This window comes from Amblyraja radiata, chromosome 20 (assembly GCF_010909765.2).
Source record: "Amblyraja radiata isolate CabotCenter1 chromosome 20, sAmbRad1.1.pri, whole genome shotgun sequence".
NCBI lineage: Eukaryota > Metazoa > Chordata > Chondrichthyes > Rajiformes > Rajidae > Amblyraja > Amblyraja radiata.
The window spans coordinates 17,980,215-17,995,693 of record NC_045975.1 but is presented as its reverse complement, the minus strand read 5'-3'; the positions used below and the strand labels follow the sequence as shown (position 1 = coordinate 17,995,693).

Sequence of the window (15,479 nt, the reverse complement as noted above, 5' to 3'; positions counted from 1 at the left end):
GTTGGATTGGGCTATAAAGTTATCTTGGAATTTAATTGATAGGTTTAAATTGCACATTTTCTGTTTTGCAATATATATATGTTCATGCCAATGCATTAAAGTTAATCTTTATATGCAAATATTGTTTATCATCTTTATCTACTTTTCTTACTCAGCTTTAAACAGATCCGAACTGGAAACTAAATTTACACCGTATGATTTGAAACGATTGGAGATGTATTCTCGGAACATGGTGGACTACCATCTAATCTTGGACATGGTCCCTTGCATATCTGGGCTCTACTTTTTGAATCATCTTGGTGATATCTCTTTATCTGTTGCACAATCTGTAAGTATCACAGTAGTTTGGAGTGTTAATTAGCTCAATTTATTTGACAAATAATTAACCTTTACAGCGAATCTTTGTAGCTATTTATGAATTTGCAAATCTAGTTAGGATTTCTTGTTAAGGTATAAAGCATTCGTACTTTTTTGTTAATGTACACAGGCTTGATAATCTTTAACCAAAGCATGCAGTTATTTTGAGTATGGGTTTCTGGTGATTGGATTGTCAATTGGTTGTCTAGTGATTCAGATAGGTTGGGAAAAAGAGCCCATAAGTGAATAAAGAAATAAATATTGTAAGTAACTGGAAAGAAAGGCTTTCAAGTTATTTTCATTTCCCACCCTCATTTTTATTTGTCTTTCACACTTCTGCTCTATGCCCTCTGTTATAAAAATCAATTTAATGTTTTCTCATGCTTTTTGTTATATGATGGTAGGTTTTCGACAACGCACCGAGACTAATTAATGACTAAAGAACAATAGGTGTGATTCCCTTTTTGACATTTAATGACCTTACAACAATGAAGATTTCTCTCTCTCTCTCTCTCACACACACACACACACACACACACACGTTCTTGTTTTCAAATAATGATTTTGGTAGCTATAAAAAAAATCATTTTCAGCAAATATTCTAGATTACCTGTTAATACGAATGTTATCTCCATTTTTGTGATTGGTGTTGTAAAATGAGAAGTTTAATGGAAAAAAAACAACTTATCAAAAATGTTAATTCACCTGTGACTTCCTCCTACTTTAAGGCTTTACTATTAGGTATTGGACTTCAACGCAAGTCTGTTGACCAGCTCGAGAAGGAAATTGATCTTCCAGTTAGTCAACTAATGGGTCTTTTCAACCGATTAATCCGCAAAGTTGTCCAGGTAATGAAATCATTAGATAAACAGCGTTCTTTGCATTTAAATATAGGATAAAGATTATAAATTGTAGATCCTTCTGTTGACATGGTATCACATAATAGCAAATATAAATTCTTTAGAGCACAATTGATAATGATTAATACTTGTCAAAAGCATGTATTTGGGTTGCATGTACATGGATATGATATATTTATAGGTCAAATTTTGGTTCTACAGGATATTAAACAAACTGTAACATGTAATCAAGTTAGTACTAAACATTTTAGGATGTAGTTACCTATTACTATCTTGTTAAATTAATTAGTTGCACTGCAATTCCTTAATTTTGGAAAACAAAATGATGTGTAAAATGTGTTGGTATTTACTAAAATGACCATGTCAATAAGCGAGTTCGGTATTCCGACTGCACATGCCCAAGTCATAGATCACTAGCTATAAAACCGTCTTGGTAACACTGGTGCTGCATTGTGTGCAGGCATGTGTTTCATCCGTAGTCGGGGTTGGGGTCGGCCGTCCGTCGCTGCGGGTGCTGTTGAGTTGCTGTTGGGCCGTCCCCTCCCCGGTGTCCCGGAGGTGTCCGGGGTGGCCCTGGGCTGGCGGGGCGGCACTGCAGCCGCCGCGTTGGCCGGCAGCCCTCCACCTCCACCCCCCCCTCCCCTCAGTCCGACACCAAGATCCTGCTGAAGATGGGCAGCTGCCTGCCCTTCTCGAAGATGGGCGACTCGGAGCCACTGCTGCTGGAGTCGTCCTGGTTGGAGAGAAAGCCTGCGGACGGGCTCCTGCCGGCATGGGCAGGCCGGGCCCTCGCTGGAGCTGCGGGTACTGTTGTTAATGGTGGTGCTGGTGGCAACATCAACCTCCTCCCCCTCCCTTGCCCAGCCCCAAGCCCAGAGTCCGGGCCAGCTCCAACTCCAGGTCGGGGCTGAAGGCAGCCCACAGCACGGCCTAGTATAGCGCCGAGCCAGAGGAGGCTGAGCCCAGGCTGGCGTTCTGGCGCAAGCAAGGCCAAGGCCCACGCTCCTCCTCGGAGCTGTGGATAAAGTGGCAGCGGGTACCGTAGGGGCAGAAGCCGGTAGTGTGCAAGGTACGACTTGGAGTAGTGGCTGAGGCTGTGGGCAGACTGGCACTTGTCGCCGTAGTGGCCCATTGGGGAGCGGGTTCCTCTGGAGTTGGAGCGGGGTTGGGCTGGATTTGAGGCTGGCTGTGGGTTCTGTGGGTCTGGGGCCGCCGGTGTTGTCAGTCCAGGCTGTCGTGTTGACCCGGTGGGAGAGGCGGAGGTGAGCTGGGGTTGCCGCTTCTCCACGCTGGGCCTGGGGGCTGCTGTCCCGTTGGTCCAGACGTCTCGAGTTGGGGGGAGACCGGGGATGGTCCTGTGGCAGTTTGGCAGCGCTTGCGCCCCCCCCCCCCGCCCACCCGGTCGTTGTCCCCCCATCTCCCACTGGAAAAAGACAAGAAATCGGACCCAAACTATACTTCCTGAATCTACAGCGCTTCGTTCGATTTTTATTTACAGCGTTCGACCTTTGACAAATCCCATGAATCCTAGCGTTTTTCGGAATACCGAACTCGCTTATTCACATCATAGCTATGGTTGTCATACCTATATCTATGCTATCTTTAAATTGAAAGTAATCTGCCTAAAATATCTAATTTAAAATGATCTGTGACCATCAAGTTGATGAGCAAAGTGAGGTGAATGCCACTAATCGTGGGTTGGAAAATTGTTGGGGGATAAAATGACCTCATTTTTTTGTATGCTTGTTAGCTCTTCAATAACATCCTGGAGAAGTCTGTGGAGGAACAAATGATTACAGCGAAGGAGATAGTAATGGAACCTACAGTCAAATCACTCTCTGAGGATCTGGTATGGACAGACACATTTGTTAATTATTTTGATAATCTGTAAAGGCAATGAAGCCTAGGAGGAGGAGTTTCATACACAGTATATCAAATTTGTATTTTTGTCTTCATTTTCATCTGAAGGTAGCCATTTAAAACCAGACATACATTTAGCCCTATTTCATTCTTTCTTGTGTAATTGTGTTTAGATCCTCGTGTTTGCACAATAATTTGCACAATGTTTTGCCTTCACACACTGCCTACCCACTCTATAATGTATATCCCTGTATCATGTATCTGTACACTGTGGATGGCTTGATTGTAATCATGTGTAGTCCTTCCGCTGACTGGTTAGCACGCAACAAATCCTTTCACAGTACCTCAGTACACGTGACATTAAACTAAACTAAACTTTTGTGCAAATTAAAACAACATTTAGTTGTTTCTCTCCCTCTCTCTTAGTCCCTCCCCCACCCTAGTCGTCATAATAGTTTCACTGACATCCTGCTGAGTTTCACTGTATTACTCGTTATCATCTTTCCCCCGGCCAACAATGGACTATTGTGGGCTCCACCTTTCCTTGATCATTGTTGCTAGCTTTGATCTGATTTTTTGCATATCTTTTATTAATTTGTTCCATGTATCTTTTCATTTCACTTAGTTCCCTTACCCTGACTCAGTCTGAAGAAGGGTCTCGACCCGAAACGTCATCTATTCCTTTTCTCTAAAGATGCTGTCTGACCCGCTGAGTTACTCCAGCTTTTTGTGTCTATCTTCAGTTCTTAGCATTGTTTATTACTGATGTCTATTTGGATAGGTGCCAAATCTGGCATTGAAGGGAATAACAATACAAGATTTACATTGTCGACCCGAAACGTCACCCATTCCTTCTCTCCAGAGATGCTGCCTGGCTCGCTGAGTTACTCCAGCATTTTGTGTCTACAAGATTTACATTGTTGCTTTTGTGTAAAGCAGAACTCAGTGGCAACCTGTAATAGATTAACCTCTGAGTCACCGAGTTTGGCTTGAATTTGTCCAGGTAGAGTAAAGCTAATAAAAGCTAAAGGATATGATTAGGTTCACTGGGATAATTCCTCAAATGGACAGCTTGATTTACAAGGAGAGATTGGATAAAGTGGCATTGTTTTTCCTAGAGTGAAGGAGGCTGAGGAGTTAAGTTATTAGAGGCTTATAAAACCAATAAGTGCATAGTTAGGGTATATAGTCACAGTCTTTTTTCCAGGGTCAGAGAACCTAAAACTAGAGGGCATAGATTTACAGTGAGAAGGTAAAAATATGAAGGGCTTCTGAGGAGCAACTTCACACAGAGGGCACTGGGTATATGGAGCATGGATGGCAAGTGGTGAGGCAGGTACCGTTATAACATTTAAAGGACATTTGGACACTCATGGATAGGAAAGGATCAGAGGTAAACACAGGCTAATTGGACTTATTTAGGTAGGAATCTTGGTTGGCATGGATGAGTTGGGCCAAAGAGCAGTTTTGTGCTGTATAACTTATGGCTATTCACAGAACAGCATAACCCTAAATTGTTGACAAAAATGCTGGAGAAACTCAGCGGGTGAGGCAGCATCTATGGAGAGAAGAAATAGGCGACATTTCGGGAAGGAGGGAGAAAGCAAGGATTATCTGAAATTGGAGAAGTCAATGTTCATACCGCTGGGTGTAAACAACCCAAGCGAAATATGAGGTGGTGTTCCTCCAATTATCGCTGGACACCTGTTCCGGGTGTCAACTTCTCTACATCGGCGAGACCAAGCGCAGGGTTGGCGATCACTTCGCCCAACACCTCCGCTCAGTTCGCAATAACCAACCTGATCTCCCGGTGGCTCAGCACTTCAACTCCCCCTCCCATTCCGAATCCAACCTTTCTGTCCTGGGCCTCCTCCATTGCCAGCGCAAATTGGAGGAACAGCACCTCATATTTCGCTTGGGTAATTTACACCCCAGCGGTATGAACATAACTGTGCTGAGTTTCTCCAACATTTTTGTCTACCTTTGATTTTTCCAACATCTGCAGTTCTTTCTTAAACCCTGAATTGTTACTCTTTTAGTCGCTTATTACAATCAATCTAAAGCAGGGGTCGGCAATCTTGTTCTGCATAGGGGCCGGATGCATGCCTGTGAGCGGATGGCGAGCCACATCTACCACGTGTTCACATAGATCCGGATGGCAGGCATCAAATCACGTGTTCATATAGATCACGCCCATTCGAGGACACCACCTGGCCCCTAGTTACAGGCGCTCATGAACATGGCATACCTATGGTACATCGCCTTGGTTCTGTCCTGAAGGCGGTGGCTCAAATACTCACACTCACTCGTCCCCGGCGTATTGACAACCCCGATCCCGACAGTGAAGCCCAGACACAGAAGGTGCGCGGCCATGCCAACGGCTTTGCACAGCATGCGGTACAGCCAGAGTTCGGCGCTCGGTCCTGCTCGAGAGCTCAGCGGCTCCGCAATTGCGACCGCCAGCCTCCTTGCGTCACGGCGCCTGGGCGCCTCGGGTCCGGGTGGGACCGGAGATGAAGGAAGTCTGCGGGCTGGGTGACTACGGGGGAAAAAAACATGCCTGCGGGCCTGATGATTTTGGGTTACGGGCCGCTTTCAGCCCGGGGGCCGTAGGTTGCCGACCCCTGATCTAAAGCTCCGCACAAAATATAAAATTAATTACAAGAAGCTGCAAAAAAGTTAAAATGAGATAAAATATTGCAAAATGTCATGTTCTTGCGTGGTCTCTGTACTTTGATATAATCTTGCATAGATTTAACTTTTAATTGTAATTTAAACTCTGGTGCATTTCACATTAACTCCGAATGCACCTCATACTTGCAATAATTCGAGGAGTGACCTCTTTGGATTAATCACTATTGGTGATATCTCCAGTTTGCAGTCCATCACGTTGCCAATACATGCCTCCAAACACACCTTTTTATAATGTAATAATCATATCCATTGCAGCTGATTGACAGATCTGCCTACATCGCAGTGGTACCATTTGTTTCCAAATAAGCCAAAAAATGTCCATGATTTGCTTGACATATTATTGGTTTTTACAAAGAAGTTGCTTTGCAGAGGAACGATTGAGCTTCTCAGCACCATGAAAAGTTTTTGGGTAATTTTTCCTTTTTCTCTTTGGGAATGACTCTTCCTGCTCTTCAACTTTCAGTCAGTTTTAGAAACCTATGGTTTTCATGGCACATTGGGATGGAAACCTTGGGTCAATTTTTAATCAATATTGATTCATTATTATGAATGCAATAAACGAGGTTTTGCCAAAAAAAAGTCACAAATCCAACATCTGTACCATTTTCAAATCAAAGCTGCAACTGGTAATTACCATTCAAACATCGCACGGCTATCACCTTGGAAGTGATGTATCTGAGTGAATACTTGGAATAATAAATTTAGTGCAGATTAAATGAGTATTGCTTTAAATAAAAGGTACACAAAAATGCTGGAGAAACTCAGCGGGTGCAGCAGCATCTATGGAGCGAAGGAAATAGGCAACGTTTCGGGCCGAAACCCTTCTTCATACTGCTTTAAATAACTATCCTTAAAACAAGTGACCTCCATTTGAAAGTAATTTATCTCCAAGAGTTATTTGAGATGATTAAGAATCATACAAAATGTGTAGCATCTTTCTAAATACCTTATATTGATACCGTTGTTGTTTTATTTAGGAGGAAGCAGCAAAGGAATTTGAAGAAAAACACAAGCAGGAAGTTGAAAAATTGAAAGGAATGGATCTAACTCAGTAAGGCACAGTTGTTGTCATTTGGACTTCATTAAATTCAATTTTACTATGCAGGTGCTTAATAATTAGATGCATAAAGAAATTCATTGAGCTACTTGGGTATATAATAATTGAATATTATGTGGTTGGGTCAAGATAAATGGAGTTTAAACCCTATAATTTAGGTGACTCCTGTAATGTTGAAAATATCAGGTGATGGTGGTTGAAATCAAAATAATTTGTTTTACATCAGATAAGTGTGTTTCCATTGATCGGTGATCAGTAACTGGGGTATATAAATATAAACAATTGCTCTAGGAACTGTGGCAAGGTGAGACGGTAGATTTGTCGCCTGTTGGTTCTTGAAATATTGAGTGAAATCAGAATCCATTTAACTTTTTAGAATTGACTAAGCAGTTGTAATGAACGGGGATCCTTCATAGTGAATGCCAGTGAACTATTTTTCACTTAGAAAATTAGAACATAAGATACAGGAAGGTGGGAAAGGCATAGACCTTTCACGTCTGTTGTGCCATTCAGTATTATTATAACGAGGTCAACTCCACCGACCTAGTGCCTTATCTCATTAATATCATAGTCCAAAAAGGTGTTTATGGTACATAGTAATGAATCTTTGGGATGGAGAATTTAATAGATTCAAAATGCTGCGAGTGAAATAATTTACCTTAATTTTAATTGTAAGCTTCTGACGTCTTATCCTGAGAATGTATTCCCTCTATTTGTGTTTTTATCAGCCAAACCCTAATTATGTTTGCCCCTATACCAGCAGGGGGTGCTGGGTGGTAGGAGAGTGAGCACTTGACCCATTTCCAGCACAAGCTTGAGCATGCTATAGTCCTGCTTATACTGTGCTCATTGAGAACTAGCAGTTCAAGGACTGTGTTTGTTAAGAACTTGGTTTATATAGTTCAATTACACTCTTTAAGCCATTGTAGGAGATCGTAAAAAGAAATGTTTTTTTAAAAGAATGTCTGGGTTGTAACTGTTGTAAATGGCATAGGGATGCAAATTATCTTTTCTTTGTTGACCTTGTGTGGGTTTGAAACGTCTATGAAGTCTTTTGATTAAAATATTTCTGGATTAAACTGAGTATTTACTGGCAACTAATAGATACTGTACGAGTGTTGATTTTCACTGCTTATTATAAATTCTTATTGGTCAACTTCTATGTCTGGAATTTTTGGAAGCTGGTTGGTATTATTCATGGTTTTCTTGTGTTTGTTGTCAAGGTATGATGTATTGCTTGTTCTGGACTGCAGGCATTCATATCATTTTTATTAACCAGGTATATGATCCGTGGCAATGATGATGAATGGAATGAAGTACTAAAGTCGACAGGCCAGAATGCCACAGTTATCAGCATTCAAAGGTGAGGAACTTACTTGTCTATAGAATATTTAGATTCTTTGTTGAAGCATCATGGAGTGAGCAATTATAATCAAATAGCATGGGAAGGTTTTTTTAAAAAAGATTTTAGAGTAAATGCAGTGAGAGAGAAGAAAAGTCGTTCCCAATCTGTATGTGCAACTATGTTAGGGGTGATGCAAGGAATTGTGAGAGTATGCGATACCCTGCAAAAATAATGTTTGTTTGGAATATTTGTTTTTGGAGGAACAATTTATGAATTGCCTTTCATGAACTTTGGGCAGTTCAAAAAATGCTTTATAGTCATTGAAACGTGTATTTTTTGATAACTTGCAAATTTAGTGAGGTATCCTTTTATTTCACAAACTTGCTCTTCACGGAATTGCAGTTCTCGGAAACACATGATCATTTGGACATTTTTTTTAAACTGTTTTTAGTGCCAAAAGGAAACAAGATTCAATGGAGAAAGGTGGTCACCAGTTGGAGACGAAAAGGATTAAAAAGAATAAAGACAAAAGAAGTGGGCAAAGTAATTCACATAAACAAAAGCACAATTTAAAATTTAGTAATTGATTTCAAAATCAGCATAAATTGATAGAGTGCGATTCTTTGGGATAAATCTCAGTTGCCCAACTATAAGAGATGTGATCGAACTGAGAAAATGAAAATTAAAGAAATATGAAGAATTGTCGAAATCTGTCGTCTTTTAATTTGTAATTCCAGAGACCTTAAGAAATTGAAGATCATTGCTTTCCTCCTTGTCCCTCTATACATGTTAAGACTGACACTTCCAAGTTTTTAAAATATTTTTAAACATATGCCTCCTACAATTGGAAATCCATGCTATTGAGTATGAAATATAGTGAGTATGGATTTATGTAACAGGGAACTTAAAAATGGCTGTTAACAGGTATGTAAAAATGGCTTTTGGCTAAATATATTAAAAAGCTGCTTTTATTTTCACTTGTGAGTAATGTGTTTTAGTCATTCCTGCCATCTGAATTACTTTAGTTGTGTTCATAAGTAAAAACTTTGGGGCATGTTTCATCATTCTTTACAGCCCTCCAGTTATTTACACAAGTGTGGTGAAGATCATTAATCCTTGTGGGTCTGAAAGAGTTGGAATCTTCCAGATAAATTTGAATTAAAATAATTAGAACCTATAACACCGTACAGACAGCACCCGTAGTCACGATCAATCTCAGGTTTCTGATACTGAGAGGCAGCAACTCTACTGCTGTGCCATTGTGCCACCTTTTAGGTTGTATGTCCAGAGGTTTTACCATTTTCTTAGAAGATACAGAAATAGTAAAACAGGATTCTGAGGGAAATTGTGAAAATGACAACAGAAAATGCTGGATACAGTGGGTCAGGCTGCATCTACATAAAGAGAAACTGAGGAAAGGTCCATCCCCAGAAATATTAAGTGCTTTCTCTTTTCAGAGATGCTGCTCGACATAGTGATTTCAACATCTGTTGCTTTCTGATTTTTATTAGTTTCAAATTCTATCAACCTTTCAAGGATTTATGTTTTGGACTTAGATCTCTCAGGAATTTTTATGGAGGACTCTGCCATTGATTACAGCTGTTGTGGAAATACTGAACTGAAGGGTGGATAATTAGTAACTAACCAGATGGTATGATCCTAGCGGTCTTTTCTTTTGTTGGATATACTTATAAAAACAGGATTGAATCAAATACAGACACTGCAACATGTATCTTTCCGCTGCCCAGGTATATACTGTTCTTTGGTGGTTGGTGATCTTTTCAGAATTGGGGTTATAAGGCATTTATTGACCATTATAGATCATTTGAAGCTGATTGTGATTCACCATCTTTAATTTGTATCTGGTTAAAGTCAACAAAATAATTTTAACTGAGTTGTTCCAGCATTTAGTCTTTCCAAAGAATACATTAAAATTCATTCATAAAATATCAACAAAGCAGTTGTTGTTCCACTTTTTATTTAGAAGATTTTTGACAACAGTACAAAAACACTTATGTGCCTGCTATGGCACAATTTTCTCAGCATCTTGAGCTGAAAATTAAAGTTTCCATTAAAAGGGATGTATTGTCCACATCCAATGCCATACCACCCCCACCATTTCCCCAAATTAGGCAGTGAGAAGATTGGTATTTTACCAGTTCTACACTAATCTAAGTAAATATTTGACTTTCCAATTAAAAAAAAACTAATCATTGTCATCTACTGACCCACTGCCAACTTTGACTTCATTTTCTACTAAACCTCAACAACTCTACTTGCTTTTCTTTGTCCTGTTTCTGAAACTGTGACTGACTTTGCTACTTAATTCCATGTTTGGAAACCTCCTTGGTACTTTCCATCTGTGTGGAAGGAGTCTTGAAGTAATGCCTGGACCAAGTTTGTGGGTATGTGTCTCTTGCTATAACTAGGTACCTTCGCTGTTTGACTTTATGAAAGTCAATATTTTAATGAGTACGGTAAAAAAACATAATACTGAAATATGATTAAATTGTAAGTATCAAATTTTTGAATTGCAGTATTTTGTTTTTGGATTATTTAATGTCATGCTGTGCCTTTTCTTGCACCTTGATGCTTGAAGCTACCATTGAATTTAATAATAAGGTGAGATTAATCTTCAATACAATTTTAAAAGTATGTTTTATGTTGATATTTACAAAATGTGCTTTGTTTTAGTTATTGCACAGCCTACATGAGTAAAATCCTGAAAAGGTATTTTAGTATATTGGAAGCTTGCTTGCTAATATTTAACAGTGCATTCCCTGGTTGAATAGAATGGCTTCAAATCTAGTTTTTTTACAAAAGCTGTTGTATTTATATGCATCTTTATGCTGCCTTTGAAAACTTTTTAGTTCAAGAATTATTACAATGTATAATTCTGGCAGAATATATAATATCATTTCTACCTTTTTATCAGTATTCTACAAAGCATTTGTTAATTGTATTTAGATGGGAAACTGCAATGATTAAGCACACTGAAATAGTGCAAAACTAATATACTTTTGCTAATCTGTAAATGTTATTATTATCTTTTATTAATCCTTCATGGACTCATAAAAGATAATAATAACATTTACAGATCAGCGAAAGTCCTTCATGGACTCTAATTCCCTTTGTATGGTCTTAACAGGTCAGTTGAGTTTAATGTCAACCAAAAAATGTATTAATTTTAAGGAATACAACTCCTTGTAATGTACAGCACATGTACCTTTGATGTTTAATTTCTTATAAAAACTGCAAATCTTGTTAATGTACCAAGCAGGAATACAGTTAAAAACTGAAATTCCTTATTATTTCTAATAAACAGATTAATACCTTGGCATAGAAGTCTTATGTGCTGTTATAACAAGGACATCAATCTGTTTATTATAATGGTTTCTTACAATGGTGAAGAAAATTGACAAATAGTAACATTGCACCCCAAAATGCACCCAGATTAATTTCAGTCATCACAGTGGAAGTTTCACCCATATCTAGAAATATTATTCATGGTATTTTTATTATTAGTCTATGATTGACACATACATACATAATGCAAACTAAAACTCAGTTACACCAAACTAATAATACTACAAATCTTTTACTCATAAATAAAATAAATGTAGTTCCGTGCACAAGGTGCATTGAGCTTGTGATCTCTGTATGGTTGAGGAGTCTATTTTGTTTAACTTATTTAACTTCAAGGGAAGTCGCCTGTATAGAATAATATTTTAATGAATTGGCATATCTGTTCTGATTGGTCCCAGTTCACAAGCAAAAGAACTGTTGCTCAAGTAGCCTCTCGCTATTGCTCCAATGTAGTTATTGGAAATTTCCACGGGTAAACACTAATCACAGAATTAGGTTAGCATCACATTTCTTGATTTGGTTTTGGGTGACGATCATGAAATTAGAGTTTACTTTAAAGATAACACATTTACCTCTACAGTGGTAGATCCTCATATCACCAAAGAACCAACTGTCAAAAAGTTGAGGTAAGAAAATCATTGGAATGGGATAGCCCACATGGAGCTTCTGGTAATGTACATAATGCTCTTCCAGTTGCGGATTTTTTTCTTATACTCTTGACGTGATGTAAATTGACCTCATTCTATTCGTTAATGCGATATCCAGAGACTGTAGGAGGTCCAGGCTCTGCAGTTTGCTGTTGCGTCCGTAAATTAGCTGCCTGAAAGACTCCTGATCGAGAAGGGCACTGAAGTTTTTCAAGAAATAATTTTCAGTGTAAGTAAGTAGCTCAAATGCTTTATGGATCTGAAGAAAACAAAATAAATAGTCAATGCACTGGGCAGCATATCTATAATGCACATTTTTTAGAAGTAAAGACCTGGGTAATGTTGTGAGCTGAGAAAGCATTTCCTATTTCACAGGCATACAAGCTTAGACTAATAAACTAAGATTTTTTCCACTAGAGGGTGGTGCTCACATCGAATGAGCTGCCCATGGTTGAGTCGGGTGCAATTACGTCACTTAAAAGACATTTAGATAGGTATATGTGGATAGGAAAGGTTTTGAAGGATATGGGCCAGCTGCAAGCAAGTGGGACTAGCTCCATGGCACCAACTTTTTTTTTTAACCTTTTAGCTCATTCTGTAACACTTTGCAGGTGTTGATTGAACTATGATCCCGTTACAGTTTTGGGAAATCTGGTTTGTAAAATTTGTGCAGTGCATAAATAAATCAGATGATAACTAGGTTGTATATTTTTCTTTTTTTTATAGTTATTTTAACGATCTGGGCATTGTTGGCAAGGTCAATATAGTGATAGTAATAGGCTAAAATCTGATGAGGTCCATGACCTGGAAGGCCTGCCTACCATAATATTAGATGCATTTACTTGGATCGTCCAAAAAATCCTTTGATTGGGGAGAATAATCACAGAATGTGACACCTTTACTTGAAAAGAGAGGGAAGCCGCAAGTCAACTAGCCTCTGGTTCATTATTGGAAAAAAATACTTGAATCAATTAATAACTAATAACACATTTTGAAATCTGTAATTAATTAGGCAAAGTTAACATGATGGGGACAAACAGTGTCAGACAATTTTTTAAGGTACACAAAATTGCTGGAGGAACTCAGCGGGTTCAGCAGCATCTATGGAGCGAAGGAAATAGGCGACGTTTCGGGCCGAAACCCTTCTTCAGACTTTCGGCCCGAAACGTCGCCTATTTCCTTCGCTCCATAGATGCTGCTGCACCCGCTGAGTTCCTCCAGCAATTTTGTGTACCTTCGATATTCCAGCATCTGCAGTTCCCTTTTGAACACTCAGACAATTTTTTGTTTGTTTAGGAAGTTTTGACCAGATGCCCGAAATTCCCTCAGGAAAAGCTTACTTTTCTACAACTGAGGCTTTTGAACCAACCTGTGCAACTGTAATCCTATCTTAACAATGGAATACTACAGTTCACTTCTTGAACTGCCATGGACTTAATTGGGAAAAAGGTTTTACACATGTCTTGTTTTCATTGCAATCTTTTAGAAATATTGTGCAATTTATGCATGATTTTTATATAATTTGTTTTTGTATGTTGTCTGAGTCTATGTGCCTGTAATGCTATTTACTGCAAGCAAAATGGTTCATTTTGCTATGAGAATGCAGGGTGACTTGGACAGGTTGGGTGAGTGGGCTGATGCAGTTTAATGTGGATAAGTGTGAGGTTATCCACTTTGGTAGCAAAAACAGGAAGGAAGATTATTGTCTAAATGGTGTCAAGTTGGGAAAAGGGGGAGTACAATGGGATCTGGGGGGTCCTTGTTCATCAGTCAATGAAAGTAAGCATGCAGGTACAGCAGGCAGTGAAGAAAGCGAATGGCATGTTGGCCTTCATAACAAGAGGAGTTGAGTATAGAATCAAAGAGGTCCTGCAGTTGTACAGGGCCCTAGAGAGACCACACCTGGAGTATTGTGTGCAGTTTTGGTCTCCAAATTTGATTTGAGGAAGGACATTCTTGCTATTGAGGGAGTACAGCGTAGGTTCACAAGGTTCATTCCCGGGATGGTGGGACTGTCATATGCTGAGAGAATGGAGCGGCTGGGCTTGTATACTCTGGAATTTAGATGGATGAGAGGGGATCTTATTGAAACATATAAGATTATTACGGGTTTGGACACGCTAGAGGCAGGAAACATATTCCCGATGATGGGGGAGTCCAGAACCAGGGGTAAGCCATTTTGAAAGTAGATAAGGAAATACTTTTTCACACAGAGAGTTGTGAGTCTGTGGTGTTCTCTGCCTCCGAGGGCGGTTAAGGCCTGATCTCTGGATACTTTCAAGAGAGAGCTAGATAGGGCTCTTGAAGATAGCGGAGTCAGGGGATATGAGAAGGCAGGAACGGGGTACTGATTGTGGATGATCAGCCATGATCACATTGAATGGTGGTGCTGGCTTGAAGGGGCGAATGGCCTACTCCTGCACCTATTGTCTATTATACATGTACCTCACTGTAATTAAGTGGATTGGGGGGTAACAGAGGATGCACTTGACTTCTGGAAATTGTTCCACAAGGTGCCTCACTAAAGGTTAAATCACAAGGTAACATCCTGGCTAATGGCCAGAAAATAGCAAGTAGTAACAACAGACAACAGAGCCATCTTCAAACACAAAATACTGGAGTAAAGGGCCTGTCCCACAAGCATGCGACTCCATGCGGCAAGCGCGACCTAACGTGGTCGCTTGAGCCGTACGGCCTCGCGGGGCCGGTCCCACTTCGATCGCCGGAGCCGTATGGAGTTGTGTGGAACTGGTCCCGACATCGCACGGGGCTCCGAAAAACTGACCGTGTTCAAAAATTTCGAGCGGCAACGGCCTGCCGGCCTGCAGCTGCCTCGACGCCGTACGCCTCGACGGGAGTGCGCAGCGTCTTGACGCCGTACATCACGCGCGAACTTCACGTCACTCACTCGACCTCCGCGCGGCCCCCGCTTCCGGTTTGGTCGCGCTCGCCGCATGCAGGCGCGTGCTGGTGGGACCGGCCCTGTACGGGGATCACTCGACCTCCGCGCGGCCCCGCTTCCGGTTTGGTCGCACTTGCCGCATGCAGGTCGCGTGCTCGTGGGACAGGCCCTTAACTCAGCAGTTGAGGCATCATCTATGGAGAAAATGGAACCCATCTGAAGAAGGGTCCCAACCTGAAATGTCATCTATCCATTTTATCTATCTGGGCTCTCACTTAAGTTTTTTTTTCTGTTGATAGCCGGGCAACCTAGGCAGCTTTTTAGGTTGCCAAATGACAGTTTAGGTGGTCATCTAAGACGACTTGCGATAATGTGCTCGGACGAAGTGCGT

General features: G+C 40.4%; 2 protein-coding genes across 2 annotated transcripts in view; one reads left to right on the top strand and one right to left on the bottom strand.

Annotated features, from left to right (window-relative positions):
- Window positions 1–9,150, top strand: part of nat10 (N-acetyltransferase 10) — a 50,981-nt gene extending 41,831 nt beyond the window's left edge. The window contains exons 24-29 of the mRNA XM_033038902.1: window positions 156–328; window positions 1,086–1,205; window positions 2,968–3,066; window positions 6,749–6,822; window positions 8,108–8,191; window positions 8,625–9,150. Coding sequence (XP_032894793.1) covers window positions 156–328; window positions 1,086–1,205; window positions 2,968–3,066; window positions 6,749–6,822; window positions 8,108–8,191; window positions 8,625–8,760 — 686 coding nt within the window. The 3' untranslated portion in view covers window positions 8,761–9,150. The remainder of the gene's footprint in view (window positions 1–155; window positions 329–1,085; window positions 1,206–2,967; window positions 3,067–6,748; window positions 6,823–8,107; window positions 8,192–8,624) is intronic.
- A 984-nt stretch (window positions 9,151–10,134) lies between these two features.
- Window positions 10,135–15,479, bottom strand: part of abtb2 (ankyrin repeat and BTB domain containing 2) — a 181,698-nt gene continuing 176,353 nt past the window's right edge. Inside the window, exon 18 of the mRNA XM_033038903.1 lies at window positions 10,135–12,445. Within this exon, the coding sequence (XP_032894794.1) occupies window positions 12,248–12,445 (198 nt within the window). The 3' untranslated portion in view covers window positions 10,135–12,247. The remainder of the gene's footprint in view (window positions 12,446–15,479) is intronic.